The 19,097-nt window shown below is 37.3% G+C and overlaps 1 protein-coding gene and 1 long non-coding RNA gene across 8 annotated transcripts in view; one reads left to right on the top strand and one right to left on the bottom strand.

Moving 5' to 3' along the window:
* The window catches only part of ANKFN1 (ankyrin repeat and fibronectin type III domain containing 1), a 436,237-nt gene that overhangs the window by 152,239 nt on the left and 264,901 nt on the right, over positions 1-19,097 (bottom strand). For all 5 annotated transcript variants that reach the window (XM_077164850.1, XM_077164848.1, XM_077164851.1 and 2 more), the window contains 2 exons: positions 15,585-15,719; positions 400-601 (listed from right to left, as the gene is read on the bottom strand). In XM_077164850.1, the coding sequence (XP_077020965.1) occupies positions 400-585 (186 nt within the window). In that variant the 5' untranslated portion in view covers positions 586-601; positions 15,585-15,719. The remainder of the gene's footprint in view (positions 1-399; positions 602-15,584; positions 15,720-19,097) is intronic.
* The window catches only part of LOC143687670 (uncharacterized), a 177,454-nt gene that overhangs the window by 151,241 nt on the left and 7,116 nt on the right, over positions 1-19,097 (top strand). For 2 of the 3 annotated variants that reach the window (XR_013177632.1, XR_013177630.1), the window contains one exon: positions 5,963-6,387. The exons of the other annotated variant lie outside the window; for it this stretch is intronic. This is a non-coding gene — a long non-coding RNA (uncharacterized LOC143687670). Of the gene's footprint in view, positions 1-5,962; positions 6,388-19,097 lie in introns of those variants that run through there. 3 annotated transcript variants of the gene reach the window in all.

Below are 19,097 nucleotides of genomic sequence, written 5' to 3'. Positions count from 1 at the left end.
TTTATAGGAGTCTTTTATTTAATACATATGTGTTCTTTGCCTGGATTCTGCTTGAATCTCTTTGGAAAATTTGTGGGGTATACATTATAAATAAGTAATAAATGATCCTATCAATATTGAGTGGAGCTCTCATAGAACCTATTTAATTTTATACTCAATATTTGTCAAACTGTTATTTTTTGAGATTGGTTTTATTGGCCCAGTTTAGAAAGAAAAATCAGAGAAAATCTCATAATCACTTAAACTTAAGGTAATAGCAGGGATAATTATAGTCCCTACCTTACCTGACTCTGTTTTAGCATTTATAAAATTGCTAACGTGGATCATTGGAGAATCCCCTTAAACCCAGACATAACTGAACACATCAAATAGCGACAAGAAGTAAAAGACTTTTATTACCACTGAAGTCTTTCTGAGACTCAGCCGGTCAGTTCTTGTTCTAAAATAGGTCTCATCAAACGAAGAGTGGCTCCCCTTCAGTTTCTCAGACAGGTTTCTGTACAGGCGTTTGGCAGCATTGGGAGATGATGGGGCACTATGTTTTTTTGACTGAGAAAGTTGTAAATTCTGCATTTGTTGGGTCATTTTCACACGGCAGTTCCTAAGAAGATGAAAATTTGATGTATCACTTACAGAACATAATTATAAGTGGACAAAGGATTTTATCATCTCTAGTAGCCACTGGGAATCCTACTAAAATATTATAGCTGGAAAAGACCTTAGAGATAACAGATCCAGCTTCTTCATATTATTGATAAGAAAACTGAAGCCAGAGGAAAAGAAGCAGCTCGTTTATGGCCATATAGCTGGTTGGTGAAGGAATGAAATGGCAACCTCCATTAATATATAAACATATACATTTACATACAACTACATATGATATGAAACTACTCAGTCCTTTGATCTCTTTCCACTGGGCAGGGGGGGAACATCTCAATTCTCTAACTTAGGTGTTTTGCCCAGTACCTGTTGGGTGAAAGTAATTGGACTTTTTTTTACTTACCTCTTCTTGCATGCTCATCTCGGTTGGGTATATATGAAAGTGTGATTACAACCTTGACAGAACCTCCCTTCTCTTCTCTCAAAATAACAGTTTAATTGCTCCTGTCTTCTGAGATTTGGTGATCTACTCCACTGTTGGGATACTTGGGGGATTTATATGCATGGGCCTATACCTGCTCACCCCAGATGCCCCAGATAGTGTCCTCTAGTATGTTCACTTCTGCCATTGTACAAGTAGTACTTGACTGTTTTTCCTGAAGTCTTTAACCAGGTACTCACCAATGTCACACCTGAAGTTAGCTTCAAGGAGAGATGGCATGCTATTTCAAAAGCCATCTATTATTGTCATTGAAATATTGATATATTGAAATATTGATGCTACCAAGTTATGGCTGCCTGGCATGTATGTGTGTATTATATGAACAACTGCATGGATGAAATAATAGGCCATAGTAGTTATGTGCTGTGTCCCCAACCCTAGTGAAGCCTCTATTTCAGTGGGCCCAGTACTGTTTGGAATATGCTGATGCCTTCCCACCATCACTTCTCAAACCTCCAAGGGAGTCTTCTGTTTGTAATGCTGCCATTGCTAATTAACTGTGATCCTTGGGTCATTTCAAGTCCTTGAATTTTCTAAACTTTTGGTCTGCATGATACATTGCCATGCAGAATCTCTTCTATTGACCAAACTCTTCACCATCTGGCTTCAATGATTCCTCAACCCCCACAAGATAAAATCTAAAAATTTCAGCCTCACATACAAGCACTTACTTCTCCATCCTCATTTCTTCCTGTACCTTTACATTTTGTTTCAGCCCTTGCTGACCTCCTTCGAGTTTCCCAAATAGTTCATTTCTTTCCTACCTCAGTGTTTTGCATGTACTACTTTCATCACCTAGGGAATGATTATTTATCCTTAAAATATATGCTCAGAAGGTCTCTGACACCTCCAGGCAAATTTAGGTATTTCTCTATTCATTTACTTGTATATAACCTGTTATGGCAAGTACCTTATTTTATTATAATTGTGTAGCTCTCTCTGTCTCTTAGGTAGTCTATATGCTCCAGGAAAGCAAGGACTTCCATCTCTTAATTTTTGTATGTCCAACACTTAAAATGTACCTTGGGGAAAAATAAATGTAACAGGCTGTGATATGAGTTTCTACTTTCCTTTTCTACCTACTGACTATATGACCTTGGGCACATTACTTAACATCTCTGACTTTTATTTTGTCTTATATAAAAGATGGGGATAATAATAGCATCTACATGTTATAGTTGTGAGGATTTTTAAATAATGCATATAAAGAGCCTGGACTATAGCAAGTACTCATGGTAGCTATCATTTTTGTTATAGAAGGCACTCAATAGCTACTTTAGAAAAAAATGAATGGATAATGTTCTACAGGGCTACCCAGAAAGCTTATTCTTTCCCCATGCCTATGAAATGGGGCCCAGGCCCACTAACACCAACTAATCTTGATTTACTTTCACTTTAATGGGAGGGAATCCATCTTCATTATATTGGCGAATGTCTTTAAGACCTTTAAATTTTTGTTTGCAACTTGCTCCAAGATAAAAAGTTCACCTAGTGTTTTCCAAGGTGGTCAGAGCTATTCAGTCTTCGTCATGTCTGTTAGGTCTTATGTAATTTCAGCTAAATGGACATATTTACATTAGAGATGATAATGCAAAGCACTGTCTGTAATGTGTATGCATATGTGGCTATGCATTTATATAAATCTTCAATAATCTTTTAATTTACACAAAGTCAGAAATGGAAAGGGTGGGTGATTTGGCATCTTTTTCATTCTATCTACAAATCCTTTAGTTTTGATTTAGGTTAATCAATTTTTAATTGCTAAGAAAATAAATTATTTCTTTCTATGCCCTCAAAAATTCCAGATTCATATGCAAGCCAGCTCATATGGGACTGCCTTAACCTTTTTATCTCTGCATTCTGTCTCTCGCTTTTTCCTTCAGCATTAATATCCCAGTTCAGGCCATCTGTCTTGTCTTTATCATTATTGTTCCTAGAATGACTCTACATTGGTTTGAATCTCTCACAGTGCCCAGGAGTCCAGTAAATAAATTTTTGTTGATTGATCAAATTCCAGTTACTTGCCCTCTAACTGATGACACCTATCCACATGGCCCCTTTTGTCTTTGCTCATCTCCCATCTGTTTCCCTTCAGTCAAAATAGATTGACTTTTTCTGTCTCTTTGACTTCCAACCCATATTCCCCCAGCTGTCCCTTCCTTCCAGGCCACCCTTGAAGATGTTTCTACTCTCCTAGCTTTTATCTATCATTATGTTTCCTTTTGTTCCTCTATATTTAAAATTGCTTTTGATGAGAGATAGTGAAAAATACAACTTTCTCATAACATGCATGTCCTTCCCAACTAACTGTGCTCTTAAATTCTTTTCCTTATAGAAGGGGACAAGAATTTGAGGAGCAGTGTAGCTTTGACTCTGGAATCTGACAGCCCTGAGCTGAATCACAGTATCATTACCTACAAGCTGTGTGACCTTGGCCACTGATTTTAAATTCTCTGAGTTTGTTTAGTCATAAGCCAAAAAGTAATAACAAGAAATTTCTTAAGAGTTGTTTTCAAGATCAAATGAATTAATAACTAAAAGGTACCTAATTGTCTAGCATATAGTGGCCACTCAGTATAATAGCCAGAATTATTAAGGCTACACCAAGTCTCTCATTCAAACCAGAGATATCAAAGTACACAGCAATAATTTAAATATTTTTCTTGTTTGTTTTAAACATTGTCTTGAAATCTGATTTTACGTATTATTTTGATAAAAATATAAATTTAGATATGTTTAATGTGTATGTTTACAATAACATAGTAAAATAAAAATAGGAAGTAGAACTTTAAATTATTAGAGGGAAGAGAGGAGTAAAGATAAATCTAAAAATCACTGAAGAATTAAACAGTAAGAATAAATGATAAATAGAATATGAAAATAGTAGGCCCTGTTGTAGGACCATATAGGGCTAAGATGTATATGAATACATCTGTGACCATAATATATTCAAAAGATTTCATTTTCCTGACAAAAGATGAAAATTTTTAAATTGGGATTTTAAAAAAGAACCAATTAAAAGTGATACATATAAATAAAAATACACAGAAAAATTAAAAATAAATTAATAGCTTGTCAGTGGGAATGACAGAGTAAGGACCTCCAAAAATCCTCTCTTCCATTAAAGCAACAAAAAATAGCAAAAATAGTTAGAATCAACTTTTTCAGAATCTTGGAAATTAAGCAAAAGCTTTCAGCAATCCAGGAAGTGTTTATTCAAGAAAAGTGGCTGAATCTCAGTAAGAACAGTGAGCTTTGCGGCATTTTAAATTACCTTATTCCCAGGCCCTCTTCTCCATTCTTGGCAACAGCCTTGAGAACTAACAACCTAGAATCATGGTAGAAAATAGCAGTCTGGCTACCTCTGCAGGGGGCAAAATGGAATTGACAATCTTCCAAAGCCCCATATCTAGGTAAATGTCATTGTTCAACCTGTCTGATGCTTCCCTGGAAGACCCCACTTACAAAGCTTGTCTCTATTTAATCAGATTCAGAGATCTTTCCCTCAGGGCTATTTGTCAAAAGTAATCAGTGGCAATAGTTTAACGTAACGGTCTAACTGAGGTGGTAGGTAACAGTGGGGGAAAATGATATATGAACCAAATAACGTAAAGGAAAAGCTGGGGAGATGAGATGACCATAGGACCAGGGGACTTTGGGAAACTCTGACATATCCCTGGGAATCTTGTAGGCCATGTACATGTCCAGGCCTGGATACATAATCAGAAAAGGTCTGCGAAGGCCCAAAGCTCTCACCTCTAGCTGACTTTTTTCTTTTAATATTTTTATTAATAAATCTTTACACACATACAGTTCATAGATGGTGTACAATCAGTAGCTCACAAAACCATCATTTAGTTGTGTATTCATCACCATGATAATTTTTAGACCATTTGCATCACTCCAGAAAAAGAAATAAAAAGAAAAATCTCATACATCTCATACCCCTTACCCCTCCCTCTCATTGACAACTAGTATTTCAATCTACCCATTTTTTTTACTCTTTATCCCCCAATTATTTATTTATTTCTATCCTGTTTTTTTTTTAACTCATCTATTCATACTCTGTAAAAAAGGAACAACAGACACAAGGTTTACACAATCACATAGTCACACTGTAAAAACTATACAGTTATATAGTTGTTTTAAAAATCAAGACTACTAGAACACAGTTCAGCAGTTTCAGGTAGTTCCCTTTAGCCATTCCAATATGCCACAAACTAAGAAGGGATATCTATATAATGCATAAGAATAACCTCCAGGGTAACCTCTTGACTCTGAAATCGCTCAGACACTGAAACTTTATTTTGTCTCATTTGTCTCTTCTCCCTTTTGGTTAAGAAGGCTTTCTCAATCCCATCATGCTGGGTCCTGGCTCATCCCTGGGATTCAGGTCCCACATTACCAGGGAGATTTATACCTCTGGGAATCAGGTCCCACATAGTGGGGGGAGGGCAGTGAGTTCACCTGCCAAGTTGGCTTAGAAAGAGACGCCACATCTAAGCAACAAAATAAGTTTTATGGAGGTGACTCTTAGGCATAATTATCAGTAGGCGTAGCTTCTCCTTTGCAGGAATGAGCTTCACAGGGGCAAACCTCAAGATGGAGGGCTCAGCTTATTGAATTGGTTGTCCCCACTGCTTGCAAGAATATCAGGAATTCCTCAGATGGGGAAGTTTAATATTTCCTCCTTTCTTATTACACTAACTTGTATAAACCAATAAGCTCTCATGCCCTATTCAAGATTCTATATAATTATGATGTTCAAGTAAACTGACCATACAAGTTAAATTAGATAATGCGCTACCTAAAATATAAATTTTCTATGAAATAAACCTCTTTCCTTTTGGTCTCACACAGAAATTGAAGTTTGAAAATATGGACCATATCATCCTTTACCCAGGATCTAGCTGATTTTTAAGACTCTGCAAAAACAAGAAATGAAGGCTAAGACAGAGTGGTCAACTGTTTGGCTGAGTATTGAAGGCACACCCCAACACTTATTCAGAGGACCTGGTTCCAGAAATTTAAGAAAATTTCTATATAATTATTAGCTGACCACTGAGTTAACCAAGCAGACTTCAGTGGCCAAACATGGAAAAGAATAAAGCCTTTATTGATTCAGTTCAGAAAAGTCACTAAACAAATAACAAAAAGTCACAATAACACATTCTTCTAAACAAACAACAAAAAGTCACAATAACACATTCTTGATAGAGGAATAGAAGATTTCCAGAGTTGCCACATTTTACTATTTAAATGTGTTGTTTCTAACACAAATTATGAGACATGCAAAGAAACAAGAGTATATGGTTCATACACAATAAATAAAGGAATTAATAGAAATTGTCTCTGCGGAAGCCAGACTTTTTAGATAAAGATTTTAAAACAGCTATTTTAAATGTGTTAAAAAACTAAAGGAAACTATGTCTAAGGAAACAGTGGAAAAGATGAGAACAGTGTCTCATACAAACATTCTCATTAGAGAATATCCATAAAGAGATACATATTCTTTAAAAAAAAAAAAACAATCCAATAGAAGTTCTGGAGCTGAAAATTACAATAACCTGAAATGAAAAACTCACTAGTGGGGCTAACAGCATGTTTGAACAGGCAGAAAAAACAATTAGCAAATTTGAAGATAGGTGCATTGAGATTATCTGATATGAGGACCAGAAAATAAAATGAAAGGAAATGAACAGATCCTCACAGACCTGTGGAACATCACCATGTATACCTATATGTACATAATAGGAGTTTCAGAAGGAGATGAGAGATAGAACAGGGTAGAAAGAATACTTAAAGAAATAATAGTTGAAAACTTTCCAAATATGATGAAAAACATTAACCTACACATCCAACCATCTCAATGAACTACAGGTAGGATAAACTCAGAATCTGTAGCTGGATAATTATAAACAAACCTCAAAAGCTAAAGACAGAGAAAGAAACTTGAATGCAGCAAGACAGAAATGATTCGTTGATGTGAGAGATCTTCAATAAGGCTAACAGTTGATCTATCATTAGGAATCATGGGAATCAGAAAGCTGTGGGATGGCATATTCAGAGGGCTGGAAAAAATGACACCAACCAAGAATTTCTAAATCTAACAAAGCAATCCTTCAAAAATGGAGGAAATAAGACATCCCAGATAAGCAAAAATAGAGAATTCATTGGCAATAGACCTGCTGCACAAGAAATATTAAAGAGAGGCTTTCAGGATGAAATGGAAGGACAGAAGACAGTAACTAGAGTCTATATAAAGAAATAAAGAGTACTGAGAAGGAAATTACATAGGAAAATTTAAAAGACAGTATAAATCTATTTATTGTTTAGAACTTTTGCCCCCTTCTCATTTAAAAGACAACTGCATAAAGCAATAATTATAAATATGTGTTAATGAGGATATAGATATAAACATGTAATATGCATGACAATAATAGCACAAAGGAGGAGGAAGGGGATGAAACTATACAGGAGCAAAGTTTCTGTATACTATTGAAATTGGGTTGATATCAGTTTGAACTAATATTTATAAGTTATTAATCATAATCGCCAAGACAAAAACTACTAAAAAATATGAGAGGGAGAAGGAATGGATAAAGGAATTAAATAGCACACTAGAAAAATCTGTTTAATACAAAGGAAGGCAGCACTGGAGAGAGAGAGGGGGATCTAATTCATATAGGAAACAGCAAAATAACAACATAATTTCTAACTTAATTACATTAATGTAATTACACTACATATAAATAGATTATATGCTCGAATTAAAAGGCAGTGATGGGCAGAATGGATTGAAAAATTAAAAAATGAAATTAAAAAACAACAACCAGTATCCAATTACATACTGTCTACAAGAGACACACTTTAGATCCAAAGACACAAGTAGGTTGAAAGTAGGAGGATGGGAATGATATACCACAAAATGGTAAACAAAAGAGAACTTGAATGGCTATGCTTATTTCAGACAAAATAGACTCTAAGACAAAATTTGTTACTAGAGACAAAAAGGACATTTGTGATGACAACAGCCAATCCACCAAGAAAATATACCATTTATAAACATATATGCACCTAAAGCAGAGCCCCAAAATACATGATGCAAAAACTGACAGCCATGAAGGAAGAGATAGACAATTCAACCGTAATGACCAAAGACTTCAAAACTCCACTTTCAGTAATGGATAGACCAACTAGACAGAAGATGAACAGGGAAAGAGATGACTCAAACAGCACTGTAAATTAACAAGACATAACAGGCGTCCAAAGTACACTCAACCCAACAACAGCAGAATACATAATTTTCTCAAATGCATATGGAACATTCTCTAAGATAGGCCATAAAAAAGCTTCAATAACTTTAAAATTTGAAGTGATTGAAATTATACAAAGTATGTTCTCTCACCACAGTTGCTAGAGTTTAGAAATCAATCTACAGATGCTGAATTGGTAAATAGATATGGGATCCTAGGAGATCTGCTAGGGAAAGTATTTTTGTTGTGAGGAGTCTAGGACATAGTTTTCAGAAAGAATTCCTTCTTAGCCAGTTTCACTAATCATCACAACAGGTTAGGATTTAATTGTTACATTTTACTTCATTCTTCAAATCTGAGAAGATCATGGTGGTGTTAAGCACAGTATAATAATTAGAGACTTTGGTATTAGGCTGATCTAACTTTGGACTTCAGTTTTCCTACTTTTAAGTGTATAGTCTTAAGCAAGTTATTTAGCTTATCTTAGATGGAATTTCTTCATCAATAACATTATTATTCATCTCAATAATAGTAGTTTTGTCTAAAAGGAATATCATGAGTTTTAAATGAGAAAATACTCATAAATTGCTTAGCAGAGTGACTGAACCAAAAAAAAAATAAGTTATTATCTTTAACAGCTCTTTTGATGTATAATTTATATACAACAAGCTGCACAAGTTTAAAGAGTACAACTTGATAATCTTCAACAAGGTACACATCTGTGAAACCATTGCCACAATCAAGATAATGAACATACCCACCATGCTAAAAAGTCTTCTTACATCTCTTTGTAATCCTTCTTTCCAGCTCCTGACTACATCCCTCTCTTCCTGAACCTCACTGTTCCCAGACAACTATTGATCTACTTTCTGATACATATATTTGGCTACATTTTTGAGAATTGTATATAAATGAAATCATCAGTATGTAGTATTCTTTTTCTTTTTAAACTGTCTTCTTTCATTCAGCATAATTAGTTTGAGATTCTTCCATTTTCTTGTGCATAGTAATAGCTACTTACTTAATCACATTTTATTGATGAGGGGTGTTTCATTGTACTGATATACTACTGCTTGTTTTTTTCATTTGTTAGCTATTATTTTATTTTTGTTGTTTGCATGGGCAGGCACCAGGAATTGAACCGGGGTCTCTGGCATGGCAGTTGAGAACTCTGCCTACCATGGTCCGCCCTGTTCGCTATTATTTTAATAAGAAAAAATGGAAACTCATGGGCTTTCCTCTATTTCCTTCTATTTTTCCTTCCAGGCACCTTAGGACTACAGCTCCAGATAGAGTGGACACAGATCTGTTGGTTAAAGGTAGGGTGGTCCTGGGAATGTGGCTGCAGGCCCTGACTTTAAGGGTTAATTATCCAGGAGGAGAGCATCTGTGGGAAAAGTAATTTTGAGCTTTACGTTTTCTTTTTCTGCACCCTTTATCCCAAAGTCTTTAATAAAAAATCATGCTAAATGCTATAGTTGGCCTAAGATTTAAGGCAAAAATGACACCAATTATACACAAAACTCTTCCAGATAATTAGACTCACTTTTGAAGTTAGTGTTGTCCTGATACCGAAAACAAACCCAGAAAAATGCATACAAAAAAGAAAACTATAGGCATTGACCCTCCTGAATATAGAGGCGAAATCTTCAATAAAATTTTAACAAAGAGAATCCTACAAATATATAGATCCTCGTGTAGAATTTTGTTTTTATTTTTTCCTGGAAAGCAGAGTTGTAGCATTCAACCACCCATTAATGCAATTCATCACATTAACTGAAAAAAGGAGGAAAACCATATGGTTATCTCAATGGACGCAAAAAAAAAAAAAAAAAAAAGCATCTGACGAAGTTTTATCATCCATGCATGATAAAAACTTTTAGCAAACTTTCTGGTACACAATGGAATTTCTTCAACCTGATAAAAAGGATCTGCCAAAACTTATAGCTAACATCATACCTAATGGTGAAAAACTGAGTGCCTTCCTCTACCCACAGCCCACCCCCCCCAAGTCAGAAACAATGTAAGGATGTCCATTCTTACCTCTTCTATTATATTGGACATTCTAGCCAATATAGTAAGGCAAGGAAAATAAATGAGTCATATAGATTGGAAAGAAGGAAGCAATATAGTCTTCATCTGTAGATAACATGAACGCTTATGTAGAATAGTCTAATAAATCTACAAAAAGCTACTTAGGCAGGCATTTAACAAAATACAAGCAACAAAACCACACAATGTTAATGAGTGAAATAAAGAGGACCTAAACAAATGGAGAGCTATACTTTGCTCATGGACTGGAAGACTTAAAATCGTTAAGGTGTTAATTCTCTCCAAATTGGTCTGTGGATTCATTGCAATCCTAATTAAAATCCTTTGGTGAGGAAGGTTAGAAATTGACAAGCTGATACTAAAATTTTTATAGAAATGCAGGAGATCTAAAATAGCCAAAACAATTTCGAAAAAGAAGAAAAAAAAAATGTAGTACTTATAATACTTGATTTCCTGCCTGGAGGTATTGGGTAACACTATGTGTAAATGGAAAACCGTTGTACCAGTGAGAGAGAGGAGACTGGAAGTGGTCTTTCCATTCATCCCCAGGTAGACTGTTTGAAGGGCTTCTGGAAACCATCACAGATAAACGATCATATGTGTTTCCTCGTGAAGCTGTGGCTAGCTCCGTTATGAACCACATTGTATTTGTCTTCTTTCCTTCCATGCCTCATTTCTCTTTTTCCTTCACTCCTGATACCTTGTGTGATTGTACCACCCAATACTCATTAGAACATTAGGAATCAGGTTTGCCCCAGGCTTTTTTTAAAAGATAAAATGCAATAATAACCCAATGGGATTTGTTACTACTGTATCCCTATTTTACAAATGAGGAAACTGAGGCCCAGAGAGGTTAGCTGATGTGCCCAAGGTCTTATAGCTAATAAATGGAGAAGGCAGGATTTGAATCTGTCTCCAAGGCCCATTCTCTTAACAACCCTGCAATAATAATAATTATTATTATTATTATGGAGATTGGTCTGGCTGCCTGTCAGCTCTTTCTTCCTAGACCTTGATTCTGAATGCAAGACCTTCTTGCCCTTGTTATGAGTTCTGGAACTTCCAGAGTCCATGTTTCATCGGAGCTTGGCTGTGGGATGTTCTCATTTTATTTGTACTGTGAAAGAAGATCTGAGCCAGTTTCGGGTGAGGAGTAGTTGTAAGGCACAGCCCATTAGAAACGAGAACTCCAGCCAGTCTTGCTGGCTGGGTAGACAGACACATTCAGCAAAGGCAACATTTCTGCCTGGGTCAAGGCTGCTCTTCATGCTGTGATGTGAACTGGGGACCTCAACCTGCCTATCACTAGATGGAAAAGAAAGCTTGATCCCTTCCCATCCTCTTCCTACTGTTTACATGACAGGTATGCCTTTAACTGCTAAAGGTGACCAATTCTATTACAGTGATGATATATAACAGGGTGAAAACAACCATTACAATTTCTGTGGTGGCACTTTATCTTTTGTAAATAATAATCTATTCAGTGATAAGTTTGGAAAATTCAGCTATGACTCCATGCCAAAAAATACATTGGTTTTTGAAGTTTGAAAACTTAGGTTTATGAGAATGAATGTGGAAAGATAATTACTATTGGTTCTATAATTCAACAAAGACTTATGGATGATCTACTTTGTAACCTTTGTATCCTGTGATAGACCCTGAAGATTCAAAAGTGACTAGGAAAGGGTTCTTCCCAGGGTGACCAAATGTCTTGATTTGCCTGGGATGAAGGGGCTCTCCAGTATGCGTGACTCTCAGCGCTAAAAGTGGCAAAGTCCCGGGCAGACCAAGAGCAGTTGGTCACCTTACCTGTGCCCCAAGGGGCTCATAGGCTAGAAAGAGAGATAGCTATGCAAATGTATAGCTGTGAAATAGCGTGGTACATGAAATTATGAAATAATAATAATAACTTATGCTTCCATAGCACTTGTCCTCAGCCAGGCATATTTAGAATAATGCCTTTACATGTATTGACTCAATACTCATATCATGGCCCTGTGAAGTAAGAGCTATTTATATTCCAATTTTACAAAGTAAGAAATTGAGGCGTTACTAAGAGGGCAATTCTGGTATTTAAATATGGGTCTAGATCTGAGATCTTTAAGTACTGCTCTCGAAATGTCTGAGGTACAGAACTAATGGAGAGGAGCGGATGATTGACTTTGTGGGTGACAGGAGGTGGTCATGGGAGAAAGGGCAAATGGGTCAAAGAAGGTGATGCCTGAGCAGGATTTTGAGTGACAAATGAGAAATCAACTGATAGAAAGGGAAGAAAAGAACATTTTGGGTATAGTAGCTCAGATTACAAAATGGAGATGTGAAGTATCACAGTATTGCTGGAAGGTTGACGCCAGTGGGGGTCAGATTATCAAGGGCCTTGTATCTCATGATAAGGAACATAGACTGACCTGTAGCCAGCAGGGAAGCACTGAAGGACTGAGTAAATGCTGAGACTTGCATTTGTAGTGAATTATTCTGGTAGCAAGAAGTTAAACTTAAAGATGGATTGGGACTGATCAGTGGCAGGCAAAAAACAAGTATGCTGGTCTTGAAAAAAACCCCAGTAAAAGCGGGTGACTTCAACTCTAGCTTGTGATAGTGGGGATGGAGATAGCTGGGCAGATACAAAAGATGAAGGAGATAAACTGGCTTTCCACAATGTGACTCTCAAGGGCCTACAGAAAATCTAGATGGTGTTCTCTAATCCAAGTATTCCATAGAAAGAAGGAAATACCTTGTTCTAAAGGCCACCTACAAAGAGTGAAATAATAATTATGAGGCAAGTTCTTGGAGACAGATATGAAGTAAATAGAAAACAGCAGTGTTAATATTAATTCAACCTCATTTGGGTTACACTTTTCATAGGAGAAAAATTTAATAAATTCATTTATGATAAAGTATGAGTGATTTAATTTATTGTTCCTTCTAAGAATATCAGTGCTTTATCAAAGACAGCAATACTTAACTGAATCCCTGATGAAAGAATTTCAGGTAACTTAATCCTAGAGGTGGGAGAATTTTTTGGCAAACAATCCTCAAATCAGTAGATTTGCAGCTGCTAGCTCCATGTGCATGGAAAGTGGCTTGAGTATCGGGGTAATTTGTACAACTGAAAGTTACCCTGTTTCCTATACATGGATTCTACCTATATCTGAACTACTTTCCTCCAAAATACTTGCATGCGTGTGTGTCTTAAAACATTTAAGGTCTTTTTTATCTTGTAAATATAAAAAATCAGGTATTACTGATCAATATGGAAAAATCCTGACTATTTACATGACCTATTTCTTTCAACTTGAATGTTTGTAATGCTACATTGTAGTTCTATTCTCCCCTTTGATTCCCTAAGTGTGTTCTCACATCCTGCAAAGTACTCTATAGCCCTTACATAAGGGAAGGGCATGTATACTCTCATTACCACATCAACTCTTATCTGTGGATCTATGATAAATGGTCTTGGGACTAAAGTGCATGGATGATGATCTTTATTATCTATTGTACCCTTTCCTAACAGAGCTTAAAGTAGTATGTAATATGAGTATGCTAATTGTGCTTGGCATGTCTTCTTTGAAACAGTCAATGGAAGGAAGGGAGGATATAGGTATTTCCAAAAGACATACATCTATTGGGTAACCAACAAAAGTGCCCTAATATCCTAACATCACCAGTCCTGTAATCCCTAGGCAATGCTGTCTCCTTTCTGTTAGAATGCCATCTTTTTTTTTTTGTATATGTATGGTGGGTCACATTTCATTGTTTTTCCATGTGAGTATCCTGTTACTGCAGCACTGTTTGTTGAATTTTTCATTTCTTTGTTCTTTCTTTGTGTTTTTTTGGAAACATATGGGCCGGGAATCAAATCTGGGTCTCCCTCATGGCAGGCGAGAATTCTACCACTAAATTACCCTTGCAGCCTCAGAATGCCATCATTTTTGAAATCATGAAATCAGATGGGAGAATGACCCTCCCCTTGTGGTTGACTGGCCTGGGAATCCTTTCTACCAGGTAAAAGTTAACCATTCTCTAGATTTCCTAGTTTTGGTTTTTATTTAGAGAAGCATGCTGCTCACTGTTCCAACATCATCCATCTTTGTCAGTACCCAAGGTGACAACTGTGTCTAAATGGGCAATGATATACTGTGGTAGAATGCACCAAAGACATTAAACTCTATATGACATTTATATGGACTCTGAGCCCACCAGAGATGGATTGACATTTCTGTAAAACCTTGTGGTAGCCAGACAAACAAAAGACAAAAAATGGGTGGTGATGAGAGAGCAAGGGATAGGAAAAGCAATAGTTTCTCTACTTACTTTCTGCCTCTGCAGAAGTTGACTTACAACTTATTTCAGAAACAAAGAAATCAAGTGAGCCTGGGGATTTGACAGTCCAGGACAAGCAAACTCAGCATCAATTATCAGTGTTATTCCCAGTGGCCTTGGCTGGGCCAGTGACTGACACAGGTAACAGGACACTTACCAAATACCACTTGGAACCCAGTGCACTCTACTAGCCACTTACCCTCATGGAATAAAAAAAAAGAACATGGATGCAAAAGTGGTGGTAGATCAAGCAAGTGTTTGCATGCACATCCATTGTGTCCACTTGGCAGGTATGTTTGACATCATGGTCATGATGTTATTTATGGGTACACTCACCCAGGTGCACAGAATGCTGGCATTACACTCTGAATGCCCAGCCTGCAAACTGGATTAAAGACAGCAATATGCCTGGGTTTGTATTCAGAATTACCAGCATGATAGGACCCATCTTTATTTGATCCAACAGGTATTTTGTAGGTACCCAGGAACCCAACTCGGAAATGATTTTACACAATGAAAATAGTAATCTAGTTTTCATAGCTAATGCTAATCAAGTTACACAAGCACCAATGCACTTAAGCTTGCTGCACACAAACCCCTCATCTATCAGAAATGGTGCTTTCCCCACCTTATCCCTGCTTCTTCACCTGGACATGTCTGTACTACTATAGAGCTCTGGATCTGTGTTTATGTGCATTCTTCATGGACTAACTGCAGCTAACTTTAGAAGATGCAGATTTTTTTTACATCATTTAAACTGTATTCAGTAATAGATACACATTTAAAAAATACCCAGGGGCTAAGGAAGCCCCACATTCACATGAAGAAAAACAACGATAAATTCAACTTACCAGTTTAGGTTGTTCGAGGCAGCAGAGGAACAAGTTGTTGGTAATTGTCCAGTGCTTTCATTCAGTAAATCACATTTGCTTTGCTTTCTCCTGTGGCTCAGCCTCTGAGCAAAGCAAGCAAATCTCCTTCCTATTCTGTGTAAAGAATAAAATGCGAACAGGATCACTACAGGCAAGAGCTGACGTCCATGATCACGAAGCTACTCTTAATGCAAAATAAAAGAGCAAATAATGCACAGGGAGTAAAGGAGAGAGGGAAATGGCTTTGGCTCAGAATCTAGGTGTATTCTCGGGATTGCAGCCTCGGAAGGCTTAATTTCTCAAGCTTGTGTGTGGAGTAAAAGGATGCCATGACTTCAGTGTGTTTTCAGCCTGTTGTATCTCAGCATTTGGAAGAGCATGCAGGGACAACAATCTTCATGGTAAAAAAGATTGAATTGGAATCGACTGTCACTCGGGTGAGCAAAGGGGCAGGAAGGCAACGTTAGTTTTGTACTCCTACTGTAGGAAAGAAATATCGTCTGGCATCCAAGAGCCCATCCAGTTATCTGTTACTGCAAATGGTACACAGCTTTTCTGTGTTTAGGCATTCCCTTATTCTCACAGCTGCATAGGACCAAAAGCACACAGGTGGCAGCCACATCTCCTCACCACAGGGTACTTATGCAATCCTTTATGGGCTTCCAACATGAGCCAGGGGCATCTTAAGGAAGTTCCAAATCTTATTAGGGCTGTTCATCCAATGTTGGGTTTTTATCTGAGCAGGTTCTGATAAAGTAGTCAGCAGACACGGGACTTTGGATACTGAGGAGCTCCATCTCAGGAGGAAGATTCCAAGTGCTACTTCTGTGTCAGCCACATATGGGTATACCTGGCTGCTTTCACAGTATTTTGCTTTACATGACTAATGAAACACAGAGAATGGATTTCCTAGAAAGCCACATATGTAGGCATTTTTCATGCTTCTCTCTGAAATAAAATGGTAAATGACCTTCGTGGGCTGCTTATTATGTTAGATGGGCATTGCTCATTGTGAGCACACATGAATATTACACACACACACACACACACACACACACACACAGAGTTTCTTAGCAAGAGTATTATGAGTCTTTCTGAAGCTCTATGCAGATTCTCTTTCTGACAAATAAATGCTTAAAACTGCTATGATGACTTCAGAAATAATTTTGGACCTTTCTACTAGGCAATGAGTCTTCTGTTATACCTGGAGCCAAATCCACTCCTGAATTTTGAATGTGACTCTAGCAAACCAGAAGAAGTTCTCCTGATTGTAAACATGAGTAGGAAGTGTTAATCTTTGGCCTGACAATAAATTAGAATCCTGAGACTGGCATCTAATATTCCTGAAAATCTCCCCTTTTCTATAGACAAAACCTTACCCTGGCAACTTACCACTGACATGGAGCTGGGAACATCGAGGCAAGGCTCAATGATTCATAAAATCTGGGTCTCTTAAGGAAGAGCTCAACTTTTAAAATTGTCTTATTTTTCTTTTCTTATTAGAAAGCAGAATCTCTCTCTGGAACATTTATTAGCTTTCTCCCTTTGGATATATTTGCCCATAGAAGCATAATCCAATTTGGAAGTATTCATGCCCTTGATTTTCAGAAGGCAAATTTTTTTCACCAAGGATTAAGAAATGTCAGGCTGCCTATTTGCAGCTTAAACCTAAGAGATTGCCAGGTAAAAATTCACCCTAATCTTTAAAAAAGTGACTTTAGTACAGGTTTACTTAAATTCCTTCTGCTGGGATAAACCAACTTGACTAAGGTTAGGGAACTGGCTCACTGGGCCAATGAATTCCAACTGCTATGTAAACCAAAGGGGATGATTCCTTCTGAAATGTGGCACTGCTTTCCAGAGCATATTCTGAAGTCTGAGTCAATATGCCTATGTCCATTGTAAAGGAGATTCATTCATCTATTCATCTGTGAAGCCACTGTTCAATGGACATTTATTAAGTACTTAACAGGTTAGATATATTGTGCCAAATACTTGAATGTTTCTCAAAGCCTAGAGATTAAATGTAATACACCTTAGCAAAACTCTCTATAATCTGGCCCCACCTACCTCTCCAGCCTAATTTCTTGTCATCCACTGATTTGTAAGTCCCGTTTCAGCGTTTTTGAATATCTTTCAGTTCCTTGGACATACCATATTCTCTCTCAGGTCCAGGTCTCTGAATATACTGTTTTTTTTTTGCCTATAATGCTCAATCCTTTTTGTCTGGATAACTCCTATGCAGCCTTAGAGTTTAAATATTACTTTTCAGGGATATTTTTCTGGTCCCTGAGCTGATAGGTCCCTTGTTATCCTGTATTCTCTTATCATTTTATTCATCACATTTTATTGCACTTAATTGCTTAATATAAGTTATCCACATTATACTCATTATAATGCAAAGCCTCATTTACTGCTGTTTTTCAGTGGCTAGCAGAGTTCCTGGCATGTAGAAGGTACTCAAGAAATATCCAGAGAGTATTTGTTGACATACTGACATGTATTTATTGAGTGAATGAATAAAGAATATGGGGTCTCAGAATTGAAAAGAAACTTATAGCTCATTTAGTCCATCTGAGTTTTCTTGCCAAGTGACCAGCTTTTTAAGGCTTGCCTCCTCCAATTAGCCCTTCTTGATTCATCACAACCCATAATGATCACATTTACTTTGCCACGCCCCATCCCCCCAGCATTTTTACAGCATGTGCTTACTTTTTGTTCTCCAGCTGTGTAGCAGTTAGGTTCAGGTGTCAACTGGGCCAGATGATGGTGCCCAGTTGTTCTGTTGCTATGGACTTAAGTCATCAACATGTGAAATTCATCTATACTGATTACAACTGTGGTCACCTAAGGGGAGTGCCTTCTGCAATGAGTGACATTTTAATTTGATCAGCTGGAGGCTTAAAAGGAAAAGTCAGTAGTGCATTTCCTAATATAACTTATGTGGACAGCTTAATCGAACAACATAGTACTTGGAACCTTGCGTAGGGCATGAGATTTTGTAGGTTTGTCCAGAGTGATGCCCGGATAAATCCCAGAGTGATTTGAACAGTGAATAGGGAAGTATTTGCAGAGTTCCCTAGGGGGAATGGTGAGAAAGGGGGAAAATTCAACTTCCCCAAGTGGAGAATTCTTGATATTCTCACAGGTAGTGGGGACAGCCAAAGCAATAGGCCAAGCCTCCAATCTTGGGGTTTGTTCAAATGAAACTTAATCCTGCAAAGGATAGGCTAAGCCTACTTAAAATTAGGCCTAAGAGTCACCCCCAAGAGAACCTCTTCTGTTGCTCAGATGTGGCCTATCTCTCTCGGCCGACACAGCAAGTAAACTCACTGCCCTCCCCCTCTCTATGTGGGACATGACTCTCTGGGGTGTGGACCTTCCTGGCAATGTGGGACAGAAATCCTAGAATGAGCTGGAACTCAGCATCAAGGGATTGAGAAAATCTCCTTGACCAAAAGGGGGAACAGTGAAATGAAACAAAATAAAGTG

Source organism: Tamandua tetradactyla, chromosome 6 (assembly GCF_023851605.1).
Source record: "Tamandua tetradactyla isolate mTamTet1 chromosome 6, mTamTet1.pri, whole genome shotgun sequence".
Taxonomy (NCBI): domain Eukaryota; kingdom Metazoa; phylum Chordata; class Mammalia; order Pilosa; family Myrmecophagidae; genus Tamandua; species Tamandua tetradactyla.
This window is presented reverse-complemented; position numbering and strand designations above follow the sequence as displayed.